We start from the raw sequence: 19,533 nt of genomic DNA, 5'->3' as shown, positions 1-19,533 counted from the left end.
AGCCCCGCCTCCTGGAATTGGTGGTCAGAGATTTCGGCACTCCGTGTCCTGCAAAGCCGGCACTGGACCAAGAGAGCAAACATACTATCATTAAGAGAGGAGGAAGTAAAGAATAAAGGGGACTTATCTGCCTGGCAGCTGTTTTTATTGGAAAGTGTTAATAAAGATTTCTACCTTCACCGCAGCTTCAAGTCTGCATATTTTGCAAAAGATGCCATCACAGTTCAGAGCAGACCTAATTGCTCTACCCGTGTGAGTGTTTCTGTTTATATTTTTACATATTATTCAAATTTTGTATTTGTATTGGAATGCCGACTAATTTTTAACATATTTGTACAAAGAAATATATTTGCACATATTAATAAGTTTGTTTTGCACAAGTGCACTTGGTCACTTTGTGGCATATATTATTGCACAAATAATTTTCACTTATTTTAATAATTTATATACAATTTGTTTATTCAATTTTTGGTCTTAAAGGCACAGCGCACTTTATCTTTTGGTTTTATATAGTACGTGATGGAGCCTTTTCACTATATATAGTGCTGCTTATTGTATAATTATTTATTATTGATGCAGCGCCACATTACTTCTTGTGTGTTTTTTATAATCATAGGTTCATCATTACTGCCCTAGAGGCACTTTCGTAAAACTTTGTCACTTGACACAGAATCCTATAGGAAAGCATTAAATACTATTTACAAGTCTAAATTCAAAAACAACTTAACGTCCGGTTAAAAAGCCAGCTAATGATTCCCGTAACCCATAAGGAAACAGTTTTCTTTTTTTTGTCTAAACAACTAAATGATACCAAAAATGTTTTTGATACAATATTTCTTTTAATAAAAAGAAATTACAAATACACATAAAAAACAAAAACACCCTCCAAAAATATGGACGTTTATATACAATTAAAGGATATTCTTATAATGACTATTTTCAAACACCTGGTTCCCAAAAAGGAAGCTGTAAAAATACTTTATTTTTTTTAATTTTTTTTTTTTTTTTTTTTAATAGGTTATCCATGAAACTCAACATATTAACAACTCAGGAAAAAAAAAAAAAAAAAGCTCCATAACATCATTAGTGCCGCAATATATTACAACATATATGGACCCTTTCACAGTGCTGGGTCTATTTACAAACACATTAATAAAGCGACCCTTGCTATACAGTGCAAAAGCCACAGCCTCATAAAAATCAGTCTTCATGTGGATGACCTGGTCATATCCATTTACTCATCATAATGAAGAGACATTAAAAATTTGTCTACATCCATTCCAGTGGGAAAATAGTCGAGACTTTTTCTTCGATGTTTCTGCATAGAAAGAAAAAAGAAAATCAGTTTATGCTACAAGAAACATACATGAGGAAAAGCCACTTCAAACACCGGTTTTTCCTTATCCCCTCATCATGCTGCCATTCTCTCCCTACCATGCAATATTTTTGTTTTATACCTCATTTGTCTTGACCTTCCCACAAACACTCCCTATTGTCTGAAATACATTATCCTTACTAGCATTTTCCTCCAAACTACACAGGGTCAACTCTTACATTGATCTTTTTTTTTTTTTTTTTTTTTTTTTCAATTCTTTATTTTTGCGTGCATGGGTAATTACAAAACAGCCCGCCTGGCCACAACAGCCTTGCGGGTGATGATTGTTACATGACATTACAGCTTAGTGAAGGCATACTATTGTCTGTCATTTCCAATCTGTAATGGCAGCTAGGTCTGCACTTTTTTTTTTTTAGTTACATGTAATAAACATAAGGAACAGATTTAAAGATTCTAAACATGCTGGTCTTTTGCATGAGCCTATATAGGTTGATGCATTCAAGCTTTAGAAGCTGAGGTTATTTTAACATGGTCTATTATAGTTTATACAGTCATACCACAACATCTAGAACATTTTGACTGTGGGTCTGCGCAATTGTTTATACAGTTGAGTATTGTGGTATTAACAGTCAGGTAGTGTGTGTCGTGTTAGATAGTGAGAGGACAGGCCGTTGTACCCAGACTAGTGTAAGGCATTATAAGTAGCTATCTCAGCAGTCCGTCTAAATGACCTGCATTAGTAGTCGCTAGGTGGCCTGCAGTTATGTGACTGTCTACCTGACGGGTGTGGAAGTAAGGTGGGCAGGAGAGACAACGGGGTTCTCGTTATGGTCGGCTGAGGTCTTGCTGAGGGCACGTTTATAATGGTATAGAAGTCAGCAAACAGAAATATCAAGCAGTAAGTAAATTGCAAATGCTAAACATAAAATAACGTGTGGGCGTCATTTCTGGAGTTCTCCCTGGATGCTTGGAGGACTTCATGTGCTGCGGGTACCGCAAGTGTCCTTTGCACGTGCATGTGCCTCCGAGGGCTGATTAGCCGATGCCCCGTGGTATGAGGCTGCAAGGGCGGAGTGGCCAGGGCGTTGTGCGAGGGACCCTCCGATCCGGGGTTTTCGAAGTTGCGCCCGCAGTTCCAGAGCAGCGAGGGTCGGTGAGTGAGGCTCGGGGTAGTGCCCTTCTGGAGGATGCTTGGAATAGTGTCCATGGAAGGGTTTGGGCCCCGCTCATAGGGGGGCGTCGTGCCATTCGCGGCTGCTTGAGTCGGACCCGTTGGTTGCTGGGTATGTGAGGAGCTTGTAATTCGGGTCGTGGAGTGGGTCGTTTTCTGCTCTGTTTGTTAGTGGAGGTCTCCTGCACCCTTTCTGCTCGTTCTTCCGGTTCGGTTGGTCGCTTGGGTGCCCTTGTCAGTTGCTGTGTCCAGCTGTGCGCAGGCTTATGCCTTCTGTGTGCCGCTTGTCCTCGGCCTGAGGCCTTGAAGGGGACCCGCGCCTTCTTGCCCATAGACCCCCAGGGATCTCTCGGTGCCCGGCTGTCTCCCTGGGTGTGTGGCTGGTGGAGGAGAAGTATCTCCAGGTGAGTGTCCGGCTCAGAAGAGGCCAGTGCGGTTGAGGCGGTAGCGTTGTCCACTTGTGTGGCTGGGTCTGACATAGCAGTTTGTTGGGCAGGCTTCAGTCTGGAGCTTTGAGGCCTGGGTTTTGGAGGGCTGCGCCTGCTGAGCGCGGGCTTCCATCCGGCGCCAGAACGCTGCGCACACCCTGTCGAATTTAGCATTGAAGTCGGCTTCCCAGTCTCTCGCAGTGCTTATCTCCATTTTAGTTGCGGCCCCGGTGTGAGGGTAAACGTGGTGCACCGCTGGGGTGAGTTAACTGCCTGTCCTGCAGTTGGTACCGGGATAACCCCCGCCGGTCCAGGGGGGGGGACGGGTCTGCTGTAGTAGTCCGGCAGCCCCAAGGTGGAGGATCGGCCGCTTCCTCCCCTCATGGGATCCGCCAGATGAGTAGGCCGCAGGATCTGTTTCTGGCTTCAGGCTGCGTCTCCGGGTTCGCTTGGGAGGGTTCCCCGTCTGTTATTTATGATGTAGGTTCGCGTTAGATTCGAGTTTTAGGGGTGATATCTCCGTTTAAACCGTTTGTGTCTCTTTTTGTGTGAGGAGCTCTTCTCACACACGTCCGTCGGCCATGCTGGTTAGGCCCCGCCCCCTACATCGATCTTTTTCATCCACCCAGGTTCACTATCCCTGCCATCCATTCTCCGATCTACCCGGCCCCCTCTTCCTGCCATCCATTCTCCAATCCACCAAGCCCATTTTTCCTCCCATCCATTCTCCAATGCACGATGCCCACTCTTCCTCCCATCCATTCTCCAATCCACCATGCCCACTCTTCCTGCCATCCACTTTCCAATCCACCATGCCCACTCTTTCTGCCATTAATTCTCCAATCCACCATGCCCCTTCGTCCTGCCATCCATTCTCCTATCCACCATGCCCCTTCACTCTGCCATCCTCTCTCTGATGCACAAGGCCCATTGTTCCCAGCTTCTCCCTAATCTTCTAACTTAACAGGTTAAGAAATTACAAAAACATTGTTGTAAATTATTTTAAAATGAAAATGCAAAACTTCTTACTGGATTAACCATTTCTTCAAATTCTTAGTTCAGAATCTTACAGGAATGATATGATTATGTTCTGCCACTGGTATGGCCCCCATTAATAGCCCCTTCACACACACAAAAAAGTTGAGGAATTCCATGTGAAACAAATTTACCACATGTTTGTTCTCACCTTTGTTTTTTTCTTTTTCAGAGTTGATGTGGGGCTGTGGTGTTCAGTTCTATGGGAATGCCTATCATCAGGTTCTTCAATCTTTCTCTTCTTTGAGGTACCCTTGGAAGATTTGGCAAGTTGTGTGTTGTCCTTCAGTGGTGTTTTACTTCCAACCTTTGTCATGCTAGCCTGTGATAAGATCATTAGTGTATGTGCAGCTATGCTGACACTACTCTCACTACCAGCTTCGCTGGCAGGACTACACTTGGGAAAATCTGGGGTTGTAGGAAGCTGCATTGGTTTTGGTGTGCCACTGTCATCACTGTAACGTTTACGTGTAGGGGTCCTTGTTGAGTCTGGTGTATCATCTAGCATGCCATCATCAACTCCAGATCCAGGAGTGCGTGGTACTGGAAACTCTACATGCTTTGCATTTGGACTTTGAAACTGAATTCCCTGAAATGGCTCAATTTCCTGCTTGGCTGGCATACTTGTGAGGTTAGGTCTTTCTGTAGTTAACTTTTGTGGTGTTCTTCTAAGTATTTTAGGCATAAACCTCTTTTTACCAGATTCCTGCCCAGGCTGAACATTTTTTTCAGAGCGTTCATTGATAGTGCTCACTTTAGCCATGTCTTTAAGTCCCTGTGTTTCTGGTTCCATCCCTTGGACATTCTCCTTGTTGGCTTTGACCACACAAGAACTACCTACCAAAGATCCAACAGCTACACGTTTGTCCTCAGCAATTCGATCTTTAGATGACGCCGAAACCAAGATTGTTTCTGTTCTTTTCTGGTCTTTAGGCAAAGATTCTACAGTTGAAGTACAAACTCCAACAGAGTTTTCAGCATTCACAATATCATTATTGTGGTTATTCTTCGGCTTTGAAATGCCTGATGCCAGATTATCTGAGTTACCAGATTTTCTTAAGGTGTCAAAGCACAATACCCTTCTGTGGCTTTCAGCTCCTTTAACTGTGGTGTGTTGTGCAGGACAATCTTCAGCTTTATTTGACATTCGGGAAGTTACATTTCTTTCAGCCAAGTCTGCACTGTAAATAAAAAATAATACGAATATAAATATTAATAAGGTGTATTATAGGCCATGACACCCATTCTGAATTAAACAGCAGGAAAACAGGGCACACGTGTTCAGAAAATGTCACTAAAACAAATATTGAAATAACGAACCCTTTTACAATCGATATCAATGGAAGACTTGTAGAATCCACGGCTTGATTTCTTAATGGTTTACCTGTAGGAGGGGGAGGAAATGACAAAAACTAGAAACCAGAAAACTAAAATGAATTTAAAAGACATGCTGTTTATCGGGGTATCTTCTAAATTCAACCCAATATATATATATATATTATTTTCAGAAGCCAATCTGTAAAAACAAAGACGGCACACGAACACCTTCCACTTAATACTAATGGATGACTCCAAACGCGATGACCATTTCAGTGATCGGACGTGGTTATGGTGTTTGGAGTCTCTACGTGCAGTGTTTCAGTAAGAGACAATTTGTAAAGCATTATCTACCAATGCAAGAAAAACAAGGCTGAGGATCGCCTTACATCATAACTTATGACAGGAGCATTGGGTGTTATGCTGGGGGAGTAGATCTTAAACCCGCTTGTGTTTCAATAAGCTCTGTTCAATCCCATCAATTAATCTTCCAAAATGGTTAGATTTAGCTACCTGTGTTTTTCACACTTCTTGCTGCTACGGGTTTCTGTGTCTTGGGTGGTAAAGGCAGTTTAGGACGTGAAGTGCTGGAAACTGGAATATGCAAAACCTGCAAACCAATAAGACGGATTACTTTTTTTTTTTTTTTTTTTTTGAAGCAGCAGAAGCCATTTCTTGGTCTACATTCAGAATTATTCTGCAATAACCCTCTCTTTATTTTAACTGCACATAGCATCTACATCACTATATAGTATCACTCGTTTCTGAGAGACTTTGTACACAGATCTCCTTATTCATGAAACCTTGGAGCATTACATTCTCACAATCTTTCCTCGACACTTTACCCTTATACTCAGAAACATTAATAAAGTTTGAGAAAAAAAAATATATCATCTTCTCTTCACCAAACCTACAACTTGTTACTCCTCATCACATTCACCCTTTAACAATTAGATATTTTTGTTGTATTTATATCAAGCAGGGAAAATAGATCGATCTCTCTCGCTCTCTATATATATCTATATCTATACACACATATACATATATATATATATATATATATAAAGCTCCAACCCCTGAAAATCAGCCCCATATCGTTATCCCTCCTCCAGTTGGCACAATGCAGTCAGGCAGGTTAAGTTCTCCAGACTCGCCCATTAGTCTACCAAACAAACAGAGAAGCGTTATACATCACTCGATCCGACACTTGGCATTATACTTGGTGGTGCTTGGCCATGGAAACCCATTCCATGAAGCTCCCACCGCACAGTTTTTGTGCTGCTATTAATGCCAGAGGAGGTTTGGAACTCTTTAGGTATGAAATGATGCAGAGGGCTGGAGAATTTTACACACCATGCACCCAAGTGATATTACTTGGTCTTCCACTTTCGGACGGAGTTGCTGCTGTTTCGAAATGCTTCCACTTTCCAATAAAACCACTTACAGCTGACCGTTGAGTAACAAGCAGGGATAACAATTCACAAACTGACTTATTGCAAATCTTGCATCCCATCACCGTACCACGCTTTAATTCACTAAGCTCTTCAGAACGATCCATGTTTTTTCACAAATATTTGTAAATGCAGACTCATTTTATACACCTATGGCAATGACTCTGATTGAAACACCTGAATTCAATAAATAAGAGGTGTGTCCCAATACTTTTGTCCATATAGTGTATGTACATACACCGAGGTATCAACAAGACCTGTAGAAGTGAGTGCGGGGCATAAGGGTGTTTGATTGAAATCAGTAGCCGGATCTCAGCCCACGCACTGGACCCAATAAGGGTGATTCTGATACGGCAAGCAGTTGCCATATTATGGCCGCTGACAGACGCGGACCTGCCCCTTCTGACCCCAAAGATGTAATTCAAAATATAGAAAAACTGACAGAAGTAGATTGACTTGGACTACATGCAGCAAATGGATTGGACTACTACAGAATGAAAAAAATCCCACGGAGCTTCAGAATCAAAAGTGTACGAAAAGGCAGGCACAACCCCGAGGTCTGTTGTAAGTTGATTGATATTTTAAACCAGTGTTTCCCAACCCAGTCCTCAAGGCACACCTATCAGTCCAGGATTTAAGGATTACCCAGTTTTGTTTGTCTAAGGTGTTTTTTTTTTTTGTTTTTTTTTTCTAAAAACACCTTAGACAAAACTGGGTAATCCTTAAATCCTGGACTGGTAGGTGTGCCTTGAGGACTGGGTTGGGAAAGACTGTTTTAAACAAATGCTCATTAGACATTTTACAAAGTATAAATTATCAATTATATATATATATATATATATATATATATATATATATATATATATATATATATATCTGAATTGATACACACAGTTACCTTGAAACTCCTAATTGTGATGCATGAATCCAGAAACTATCAGAATATTTGAAACAATATTAAAGATTTGGTTATATTCAAGCAGCAAAATACTTGACAATGTACAAGCCAACTATGCAGAACATGGAGTCTACACATGATTATCAGGAGACAAAAGCTTCCCCTTTTACAAACCCTACTGATCATGTTTCCATAAACCTACAGTGGATGTAAGCTGTATTGGACATAAATATTGCTTCACCAGGAAAGTCCAGAAAGAGAAAACTAACAGTTCCAACGGGACGACCACCGTGCAGTTAAACACCCCCAACCATGAATTTATATTGGAGCACCCTTTCTGATTCTGAAAATAATTTATTGTCCAACGGATTATCATTTATACCCACAATAGGCATTAGCGAGTTTGATTGGGAAGTGGACCAATTTAAATTTACATGTAAATTACGATTGGCCGATTACTTTAAGGATAAACCTGAACAGCGTTTGGACTCAGAGATGGAAATTCTAGAGCTTCTAGAGTATTTTCACAGAACCTCAAGAAGGATAGTAGACATCTAGTCACTGAGAGGGAAGAAGAGTTCTAATATTTCTAAATAGAAAGAGATGCACTTAATGGAAGACTATAGTGTCAGATTATAAAGTGTATGTTTTAGTCACCGGCCCTCGGAGGAGTAAAAGTTATTTAAACTTTCCTTATTTCCAGCGTCGGTCTTGTCATGGCCTGCTCCACCTTCTTGACGATTTCAGCCAATCAATGCTTTCCCATGTGCGTTAAAACGCTATGCCAATCAGCATCTGTATGGGGAGCATTCAACATCTCCACGCTCTGCATGGAGACACTGAACGTCAATGTTACACATTGTGCAGCAGTGACCAAGGAAGCACCTCTAGTGTCAGTCTGAGTGACTGCAACAAGAGGTGTTACTAGGCACCAGTGTAAACACTGCCTTATCTCTAAAAAGGCAGTGATTACATTGAAAAGCCTGCAGGAACGTGGAGTAGACACCAGAACAACTACCTTAAAGCTGTAGTTGTTCTGATGGCTATAGTGTCCCTTTAAGGAGCTGGCATCCAATCTTGTCCATCACTGTCCGTCCAGCAGAGAAGGGGGGAGCCATTGTTCTCATGGATTATGAGGACTACAGAAGGGAAATTATGAACAGCTATCAGATACTAACTTTTGGGTTAAAATCAAAAAGTTGTTCATAGATACTAACATTAGAACACTAAACTGTATTTCTGCTTATTGTATTTATATTGCATTCACAATGCTAAAATACAACCCTATGATGTTGTGACCGTTTTCTCATGTCAAAAAAAAAGGTTTGGTGTAAAAATGTTATAAAACATATATGGTTACCTGATGAGAAGATGCAGTGAATGTATTTCCACTTTGACCAACTAGGGACACAGGGAACATTCCCACTACACTCTGCAACATAGGCTGGACTGGAGGCGCCAGTATAATCGTAGAACCTGCTCAAAAAATTAATACATAAACACACATTTTCACTGCAACAAACATAATACAGTGAACAAAAGAAATACAAATACAGATTTCATCAAATGCAGAAATTGGCCATTAATTTCACTTGCATGTTTACAACATTGAAAATCACTTTTATTAACCCTCTCCCCTATTTCTTGCACATGTTAATGTTAGGTATCATAAGCCAGATCAGTCCAGGCACAGCCAGGGCTTTGGGCTGCAAGAGCTAAGGTCGTAGGGGGAGGATTTTCAGATCTTTTCTTCAAGCAGTCTACAGCAGATGTGATATTCTGGAACCAAATGCCTGTTAACTGTGCTGCATGTAAAAGGGGAGGCAGGAAGGAATCCCTCCTCTAGATACTATTGTGTGCCATAACATTGGCTTCTCTCTACCCACGGCGCCGACAAAGGTTAGCTGCAGGGGGACATATGGGAGGAGTATGTGACTGTATGGGCGTATGATTGTGTGTGACATTTGTGTCTATGAATGCACAAATCAAATATATTAGGGAGGGTCGTAAAGCGTTGACTAGCCTTAGTCCACCAAAACGCTAGATACATTGCTGCTCAAAAGAAGGTGCATTTAAAATAAATAAATCATTGCAACTATAACCTATAACCCTTTTTTCCTGAATGGAATTGCTTTACACTGGTTTTGTTTGTATGAGGGATTCAGAAGTTACACTTGTAGCCAGAATTCACATTTTTTTTTTTTTTTAAAAGCTTTAAATAATGGACAATATAGCATTATCTCCCCAAAGAGCAGAACATCATTGTTGCTTACAATTTTACTGACAACATACAAAAGACACTGACCTTGTGATAGTTTAGAAGATAACGTTTGTCCAACACTGTAAATGCTACTTTGTCTGGGAGGTGTTTGCAAAACACATGTGTGTGGCTGTACTCCAGCAGAAGAAGCATTACTGGGTATTAACATGATGTTGGATTGATTTGCTGTGCTACTTTTTGATGGACAAGCACTTATAAAAATATTGTTGGAAGGTCCAACAGTTGAACTGGTGGCTGGCATTAGCTGGATAAGCCCCCCATCAGTGTTAGGATTAGAAGTGCCAATAAGTGGATAAACTGAACAATCTTCAAGTTGAATATTAATTGCAGTGCTTGATTGGTCATTGAACTGAGCAACAGTAAGCTTTTGATCCCCTGACGACAAAACGTCTACATCGCCAACTGAGCTGTCTGGAGCAGACCTTAAGCTACCACTGTTCCGAGGAGTGTTTAGAGGCGACATTATTACAGTTGGGAACTTTTCTCCAACAATTGCTGTTACGGCATTATTTAATTCTGTATCTTCTGTTAGACCCTCAGTTATAATGTTCAAGGTAATAATTTGTGATGGATCTACGACGGTTTCACCGGAACTGCTAGCCACAAACTCAAAACTTGTGCCAACAGGCTTGGGAGGAAAAGAACCAGCTGGAGAAGGAAACTGCACAGTAGGAATTACTAATCGTGTTTCAGACACCACAGGGCTCTGGTGTTTTGCGATATCTACGTTTGCCGCTTTCTGTGGTGTTTTTTGTTCATTGCCAGCAAGCTTTTGTTTCAGCATATTATCATCACTGGAATCATTTACACAAACTGGCGTGATCACAACATCCGGCTTGTCATTTTCTTTCTGAGAAACCAGAGTTTTAATCACTGGGGATGCACTAGAAACCAACACATTCACCTGTTGAGATAGAGTATGACATGGTTTTGTAGCTGTACGACTTATATTTTCCTTCTGGGTGTTCTCCGACACGTGCCCTTTAGCAGGCATGGTTTTGGTAGGAATTCCTTGTGCCTCTCGATTACTTTCTAAATTCTTGCCTTCTTGCACTTGGCTGTTATTAGATATATTGCTGGATGTTAAACCAGCTTCATCAAGGTGGGAAGAAGCCACACTTACTTCCTCCGTTACGTTCTTCATTTCAACATCTGAAGTTTGTGAAAAATCTATCCCTGACATAGTCTCTTGTGATGCTTTATCTGCTTCCGTTATGGTATCTTCCCCAGTTCGGTCAATGGTGGAAGATGAATCAATGCTCTGGTGGCTACCTGTTGGACTTAAACTATGATCTGATGAGGCAGTTGGTTCATTTTCACTTGGATGAGATGATGCACAGTCATCTTTGAGCAGGGATAAGTTTTTTCTTCCAATTTCTATGGCTGTCTTGTTTGAACATGCATTAGCTGGATTATTTGTTGGTGACGTAGAATCTGCAAACAAGAGAAAGAACAAAATCACAATTAAATTGTATTACTGCATTGATTCCATACTGATAAGTAAAATAATAATCCAGGTTGGCTACCAGCTAACACAAGTGTTAGAAAAATTGAACTTGTGCAACTTACCATCTGTGTCAAAGGAGCTTTCCACCGAGTCAAGGTAACGGTCTATTGCAGCTGCTTTACTCCGAGCGGTTCCTTCGTTTGAAATAGGAAGTTCTCTTTGCATATATTTTGTTGCTTTTGATGAACCTTAAATGTAAAAAAAAAAAAAAAAAAAAAAATGCACAAAGCATGACACACAATGAAATACAATTTTAAATGAACACTATAGTCACCTAAATTACTTTAGCTAAATAAAGCAGTTTTAGTGTATAGATCATTCCCCTGCAATTTCACTGTCATTTAGGAGTTAAATCACTTTGTTTCTGTTTATGCAGCCCCAGCCACACCTCCCCTGGCTATGATTAACAGAGCCTGCATTAATAAAAAACCCAGATGTAATTTACCTTAAATAATTGTATCTCAATCTCTAAATTGAACTTTAAATCACATACAGGAGGCTCTTGCAGGGTCTAGCAAGCTATTAACATAGCAGGGGATAAGAAAATCTTAATGAAACAGAACTTGCAATAAAGAAAGCCTAAATAGGGCTCTCTTTACAGGAAGTGTTTATGGAAGGCTGTGCAAGTCACATGCAGGGAGGTGTGACTAGGGTTCATTAACAAAGGGATTTAACTCCTAAATGGCAGAGGATTGAGTGAGGCTGCAGGGGCATGTTCTATACACCAAAACTGCTTCATTAAGCTAAAGTTGTTCAGGTGACTATAGTGTCCCTTTAACAAACATAAATCTAAGCAAAAAAAAAAAACAATTTAAAAAATATAAAAATAAAATTGACAATTAGAAAAAAATAAATCATTGAATAAGAAAAGATCTTAAAACCCCGGTATAGGATCTATTCCCCAAATCTGTTCCTCTAGATGCAAAGACAAGAACTGAAAAGATTTTGCGTAAAGAGTTGCGTAAGCTCTGATGGAGATGTAAAATAATAATGGGTGAGCACTTACCAATGAATTGCTTGACCAAACATACTATTAACAATAACAATTCTGACTTTTAGGATAATGCAGGAGAATATAAGAAACACTTACCAGCAAAAAGGTCATAGAGTTCTTGGAAATCTGGGTCCATTTCTGTTTGTACTAGTATATCATGAATTGCTTCTTCTGACATGTGTATCTCCCCACCCTGTTATACATATAAGAAATTTAGTTAGGTTGTATGAGAGAGCAGATTGATATACAGATCAAAGCCAACAATAAAAAGATGGTGGTTAGACAAAACCTCATTACCTGAAGGCCAAGGATTTCATCAATTGAAGCATCTTGCTCAACAGCACCACCATCACTCTGTTTGGAGGTAGGAGGAGCAGGTTCACTATAGTAATATAAAGGTAGGAATTGTGACTAATAAACCAGCTGACATTTAAAAACAAACAGTCACGTGGTAGGCATTGAGCGGCATGAATAAAATTGCATTGATTCTATTACTATTCAAAAGTGAAAGCTTGCAATTATCAAGTCACTACCTGAGGCAGAAGTCTAAGGAGGAGGAAAGGGGGAGGCACACAATGTATTAACTAGATAACGGTTTTACCTTCCAAGAATTTTGTTAATATTTTCAGCCAACTTCTCTTGCAGGGATTTGCTGCCCAAAATCTTTTCCCTGGCATTTTCGATCACCAGTTGCTGAGAAGCACAAAAAACACTAGGTAAATAGCGTAGTATCTTTGTTTTTGTGTTGTTGTTTTTTTTTTTTTTAAAACATTTGAGGTAGTGTTTACAAGTAAGATATTGCCAGCATAAGTATAACACAAAGTAAGTACACTACAATTAGAAAAGGATGTGGACAAAGCATTGCCTATAAGCATATTAATCAAGGGTTTGCATCTTAGAAACAGTGCTGGGAAAGTCAACATCATGTGGGTAAGTTTGCTCAGCAACTTAAATGTAAGTTTGCTTTAAAAGTGTTACTCTAGGCATAGAAACATAGAATGCGACGGCAGATAAGAACCATTCGGCCCATCTAGTCTGCCCAGTTTTCGAAATACTTTCATTAGTCCCTGGCCTTATCTTATAATTCGGATAGCCTTATGCCTATCCCACGCATGCTTAAACTCCTTTACTGTGTTAACCTCTACCACTTCAGCTGGAAGGCTATTCCATGCATCCACTACCCTCTCAGTAAAGTAATACTTCCTGATATTATTTTTAAACCTTTGTCCCTCTAATTTAAGACGATGTCCTCTTGTTGTGGTAGTTTTTCTTCTTTGAAATATAGTCTCCTCCTTTACTGTGTTGATTCCCTTTATGTATTTAAATGTTTCTATCATATCCCCCCTGTCTCGTCTTTCCACCAAGCTATACAGGTTAAGATCCTTTAACCTTTCCTGGTAAGTTTTATCCTGCAATCCATGAACCAGTTTAGTAGCCCTTCTCTGAACTCTCTCTAAGGTATCAATATCCTTCTGAAGATATGGTCTCCAGTACTGCGTACAATACTCCAAGTGAGGTCTCACCAGTGTTCTGTACAATGGCATAAGCACTTCCCTCTTTCTACTGCTAATACCTCTCCCTATACAACCAAGCATTCTGCTAGCATTTCCTGCTGCTCTATTACATTGTCTGCCTACCTTTAAGTCCTCAGAAATAATCACCCCTAAATCCCTTTCCTCAGATGTTGAGGTTAGGACTCTATCAAATATTCTGTACTCTGCCCTTGGGTTTTTACGTCCAAGATGCATTATCTTGCACTTATCCACATTAAATGTCAGTTGCCACAACTCTGACCATTTTTCTAGTTTACCTAAATCATTTTCCATTTGGCTTATCCTTCCTGGAACATCAACCCTGTTACATATCTTAGTATCATCCGCAAAAAGACACACCTTACCATCAAGACCTTCTGCAATATCACTAATAAAAATATTAAAGAGAATGGGTCCAAGTACAGATCCCTGAGGTACCCCACTGGTGACAAGCCCAAGCTTCGAATATACTCCATTGACTACAACCCTCTGTTGCCTGTCACTCGGCCACTGCCTTACCCATTCAACAATATTGGAATCCAAACTCAAATATTGCAGTTTATTGATAAGCCTTCTATGTGCAACAGTGTCAAAAGCCTTACTGAAATCTAGGTAAGCAATGTCTACTGCACCACCCTGATCTATAATTTTAGTTACCCAATCAAAAAAATCAATAAGATTAGTTTGGCATGATCTCCCTGAAGTAAACCCATGTTGTCTCTGATCTTGAAATCCATGTGTTTTTAGATGTTCAACAATCCTATCCTTTAACATGGTTTCCATCACTTTCCCCACTACTGAAGTAAGGCTTACTGGCCTATAGTTGCCCGACTCCTTCCTACTACCTTTCTTGTGAATGGGCACAACATTCGCTAACTTCCAATCTTCTGGGACTACTCTTGTTAACAATGATTGGTTAAATAAATCTGTTAATGGTTTTGCTAGTACACCACTAAGCTCTTTTAATAGCTTTGGATGTATTCCATCAGGTCCCATTGACTTATTTGTCTTTACTTTTGAAAGTTGAAATAGAACCTCTTCCTCTGGCATCATAATCACTACAGCCCACTGTATTGGTTATGAAGCTAGGCATACCCACTCGCTGTTCTCCCAGTAGGCTCAGAGCCTCTTCTAATTGCAGAAGTATGATATTCCGTTTCTGCTGAATGACAATCCCGCTGGTAATTCACTGGTTGCTTTCAGGCAATGGATGAGCGTCAGTGCACAAAATAATCACTGAACGGACGTTAGCCAGCCAATAAATCTCATTCTGAGCTAACTAATGATGCTGTCGGAGGTAGAGTCACAACTTCAGCAACAATAAAAAAAAGTTATAACTCTCAGACGGTCACAAGTCACCCAGGAAACCTTCCTCATATTGTGTAAGGTTGGAGAAAGAAGTTGAGGCAGCAATATTGGGTGTCTGGTGACCAACTTTAAGGTAAAACTGTTGGAAACCAGTTAAACCCCTGAAAGGAAGATTGTGCCCAGACACTCTGGCCCCATAACAACTTAAATTAGCTACTTTAATAATGAGAGTGGGAGTGTTCCTTTAACAGTTTTACTTTAAACATGTTATGGAAGCAATTGCAGAGCAATGTTCAAATATTGGAGTAATTAGCAGAAACACTTAAATGCATTCAATGAAGATTCCTCCCAAATCATAGTTTATAAATAGCCAATATTTTACCAAGAGACATCTAGCATGGTACCGAATAAGATGGGGAATATAGTGGATGGTTTTGAAATGGCATTGAAAATGGAATTGCAGTGAAAACATTTCTGCATAACTCATTACATACGTAACAAAAGCTATAAAGAAAATCGTTAACATTTCTGTGGTCACATTTTTGAGCTCCCACAGGTCATCTACTCACAGGGAAATTGTCATCAATGATCTCTTGGAGTGGGTGACCATCTTCTCCAGTTTCTCCTTCCATGGCTGCCCTGCTGGTGTTCGACAAAGGTGCACGCCTCCTCTTACCAGGATCTCTGGAACAAGTGGAAGAGGGGATTCATACAACACACCAAGGTGATTAGTAAAAAGAAAGAATGAAGCATTTTTTATGATACGCATGTATCTTTAATCCAGCGCCAGGATAGACACATCTCTAACTTCATTGCAATCCTCCTCTGGCGAAGTCCTCAATTATAACTTTTGTCCAATCATATGGATCTCCCAAAAAAAAAAAAAAAAAAAAAAAAAAAAAAGCACTGAGGGCATATGGTGCATGAATGCCAATTGCCAAATCCACCCATCCAGCCCTCTGGATGGCTGGAAGAAAGGCGTTTTTGCTTACAGCGGAGGAAAGAGTTCTTTACAGTTAGGAATAAATATGTGAAATTTTGAGGTTGTCTTATCAAGTTTTATAGATTTCTTTTTTTTTTGGGGGGGGGGGGGGAAACAGCTGAACTTTAAGGACACAAGTCTTTATGCAAAAAAATAAAAATAAAAAAAAATTCCTTACATTTTCCGCTTTGTAGGAGAGGAAACTGCAGAAGACTTCTTTTCGTATGTTCCTAGAGAAGTTATTTGTAAAGAATCTCCATCTGAACAAAGACAAAAAGTAAACGTATGAATTAATTCACAAGGGTTAACTTGAGTCTTATGTGAATATGATATAGGAAATACAGGGTAGCATTTTTGGAAATATTTTGCCAAATCACTAACCTTCAGCAATATATATGCTGCTACCACAAAAAAGGTTTACTTACTTTACTTCCTTTGCACAAAAACGTACTACTAATTGTGCCAAACGAGATACATTATGAACCATGGATTTTCAGGACGTGCTACTTGTCAGTACACTACAATGAAGCATCAATGCACATATATTAAAAAGAAACTTAACAATAGAGAGCCTTGTAGAACCTTTACAACGGAAACCTAATAAAGGGCACAATATTTTATACCCAATGTAAAAGGCTTTTTTTTAAAAAATATATAATAAAAGCAGTAGTACCAGACAGTAGACACTAGACAGGCAGCCTGAACATAATAGAGTTAGATCCTTCCCCTGTACCGCTACCAAGGGTAACTAGACCACTAACTCCTCAGGACCTATAAAGCAATTAATAAATGCCAATAGTTTAGGAAATTAGCTGTAATGGCCATTTACTAATCTAAGTTATGGAATTTGGATTCTAAAAGGAATTTTTAGGATCTTAACAAAATGTGAGTAGAAATTCTTGTGGATTAAGATGCCACAATGAGGTTGCTGGAGGTGGAGTTACATGTCCAGCAGCAGAGGGGTCAAAATCAGCACCCTGTTAAATGTGCAGCAACAAAATGTATGGAAGGGAAGGGTTCATGTGCAAGTCTGGCTATCACTAAGTAGATTGCAAGCTTGCTTAGTTGAAGTTAGATCTCTGGACAGACTGAAATTTTAGGTTCCTGGTTAGTCAAATTTGATGGCCAGCCTGTTGCGGAGGGACTGGGCATAGGTGTTGCATTCAGTTAACGGCAGAAAGGTAGGATTACAAATATTACATTTAATAAAAACACCAAAGGATAGCTCCATTAAAAGTTAAAAAGGTTGCCTACATGTATTACCAGTGGAAAACTTTCTAGACTGCAGCAAAATTTGTCTCAGAATATGTGGAATTTGAAAAGTTCTGAGTTGTCTATTTTAGACAGAGCGTCTAAAAAAAACAGAAAAAAAAAAAACAGGCCTATAACTTTTAATCCAAGGGGGAGTACGTGTTGTATGTATGGTGTGCAACACAAACCTGAGTTTAGTTTTGGGCCCCTGAGGTGGAGCATTTGGAGAGCAGGGTGGGCCAATGCTCCACTCCGCAGTTCACATACAACTGGGAGAAATAAGTTCCAGGCCAGAGTTTTACACTGTCTCCAACCCACTGCTCAGCTGCAGATAATCAGCTGCAGCAGTGGGAATAAACTCCTCCCTGCTAGGCAGGAAAAGGGGGATTTGCTGGCTTCCTCCCTGGAAGCAGGAAGGAGAGACGCTGTTCTCTCCTGTGAAAGAGTCAAGGAGACTGAGCGCAGAAGGCAAGGCTGGCTGGGAGTGTAGAAAGGAAAGCAGTTACGGTTGGCTTGGAGCAATGGGAGTGCAGAAAGGAAAGCAGTCAAGGTGACTGAGTGCTGGAGTGCAGAGTGTGGTTATCAAATAAGGTTGGTGCAACACAATGATAAGTTTTGTTAGTTTAACCCATGATAGAGAGGGATTTAAGTTAGTCAGTGCTCAGACGAGCTAGGTTTTTGTTTAAAGGGAAACCTGTTATATATTTTTTTTTTTTTTTAAGCACAATTTTTTATATTTTTATCAGGCTTAAACAGTTGACTTTAAACATAGATTGTAAGTATAGTTAGGTTAGATCGTTGCAATAAACACGCTATAAGACCTCTTATCAGTGTAGTGATAGGTTATCTCTCGCTTTAGCATGTGTGTGACAGGTGATCTCTCGCTTTAGTATGTGTGTGACAGGTGATCTCTCGCTTTAGTATGTGTGTGACAGGTGATCTCTCGCTTTAGTATGTGTGTGACAGGTGATCTCTCGCTTCAGTATGTGTGTGACAGATGATCTCTCGCTTTAATATGTGTGTAACAGGTTACCTCTCGCTTTAGTGTGTGTGTGACAGGTTATCTCTCGCTTTAGTGTGTGTGTGACAGGTTATCTCTCGTTTTAGTATGTGTGTGACAGGTTATCTCTCGTTTTAGTATGTGTGTGACAGGTTATCTCTCGCTTTAGTATGTGTGTGACAGGTTATCTCTCGTTTTAGTATGTGTGTGACAGGTTATCTCTCGCTTTAGTATGTGTGTGACGGGTTATCTCTCGCTTTAGTATGTGTGGTGTTCTGTTAGACTGTAAGAGGGTATACAAGGCTTATGCACATAGTTAGTGAACAATAGGTGAGGCCTAAGCAGTTAGGATATTAGTGTGAAAAACCATAAGCAAAAACATCACATAGGTTAAAACGATAACATGTCAGAAATTCAAGGCTAATGCGTTAGAAATATGATAGGGTAGTAGCTTATTACCGCATGCCTATCGGATCATGTATGTGTGGTTTGCAGGTTTGACCATATGTAATTAGCTGACATTACGTACTCCGAACCATTAAGCCGGAGCTATATATGCTAGGTAGCGGGGGATAGGTTAAAATTAAGACAGTAATGTTACAGTCCAGTTTGAGACAAGCATGCTTATGAGAGCCTTGCAGTCTGTCCGGCAACCGCAGTAAGTAGGGAGATATGGTTGGTAGCGAGCTGTAGCAGTTCATCCCTTTCGTTTTCCGGCAGACCAGTGTGTGGGTAGAAAATAGTCCTTGCCGCAGTATGGGTGATGGTGTGAGGGGCTTCCCGGCTCTAGGCTGCTGTGCTCCGTCTTGCCCCAAGGTCGGTCGTTGCTGGGGTCTGGTGCTGTTGCGCTCGGTTCCTCTGGCGGTCTCTGTGGGCGGGTGGTGCTGTGCCATGCTCCCTGTAATGGCGTCTCAGCTTTCGAGGGCCGCTTGTCTTCGGCCTGAGGCCTGTGTGGGTGCTCGCGCCCTTCGCCATTGGACCCATCATCAGGTCCGTGGGCCCAGGGTTCCACCATATTCCAGGCTTCTCCCTGGGTGTATGG

At 40.5% G+C, this 19,533-nt stretch overlaps 1 protein-coding gene across 2 annotated transcripts in view; it reads right to left on the bottom strand.

Annotated features, from left to right (window-relative positions):
• Positions 1-819: 819 nt before the first annotated feature.
• Positions 820-19,533, bottom strand: part of LOC134571651 (protein NPAT) — a 31,200-nt gene continuing 12,486 nt past the window's right edge. Inside the window, exons 7-18 of one of the 2 annotated variants that reach the window (XM_063430135.1) lie at positions 16,419-16,500; positions 15,828-15,942; positions 13,020-13,111; positions 12,716-12,800; positions 12,515-12,611; positions 11,487-11,612; positions 9,942-11,351; positions 8,997-9,115; positions 5,801-5,897; positions 5,291-5,354; positions 4,122-5,151; positions 820-1,318 (exon numbers count right to left, since the gene is read on the bottom strand). In XM_063430135.1, coding sequence (XP_063286205.1) covers positions 1,235-1,318; positions 4,122-5,151; positions 5,291-5,354; positions 5,801-5,897; positions 8,997-9,115; positions 9,942-11,351; positions 11,487-11,612; positions 12,515-12,611; positions 12,716-12,800; positions 13,020-13,111; positions 15,828-15,942; positions 16,419-16,500 — 3,401 coding nt within the window. In that variant the 3' untranslated portion in view covers positions 820-1,234. The remainder of the gene's footprint in view (positions 1,319-4,121; positions 5,152-5,290; positions 5,355-5,800; positions 5,898-8,996; positions 9,116-9,941; positions 11,352-11,486; positions 11,613-12,514; positions 12,612-12,715; positions 12,801-13,019; positions 13,112-15,827; positions 15,943-16,418; positions 16,501-19,533) is intronic. The other variant, XM_063430144.1, reaches the window with a different exon arrangement.

The sequence above is a fragment of the Pelobates fuscus genome, chromosome 1 (assembly GCF_036172605.1).
Source record: "Pelobates fuscus isolate aPelFus1 chromosome 1, aPelFus1.pri, whole genome shotgun sequence".
Lineage (NCBI taxonomy): Eukaryota > Metazoa > Chordata > Amphibia > Anura > Pelobatidae > Pelobates > Pelobates fuscus.
This window is presented reverse-complemented; position numbering and strand designations above follow the sequence as displayed.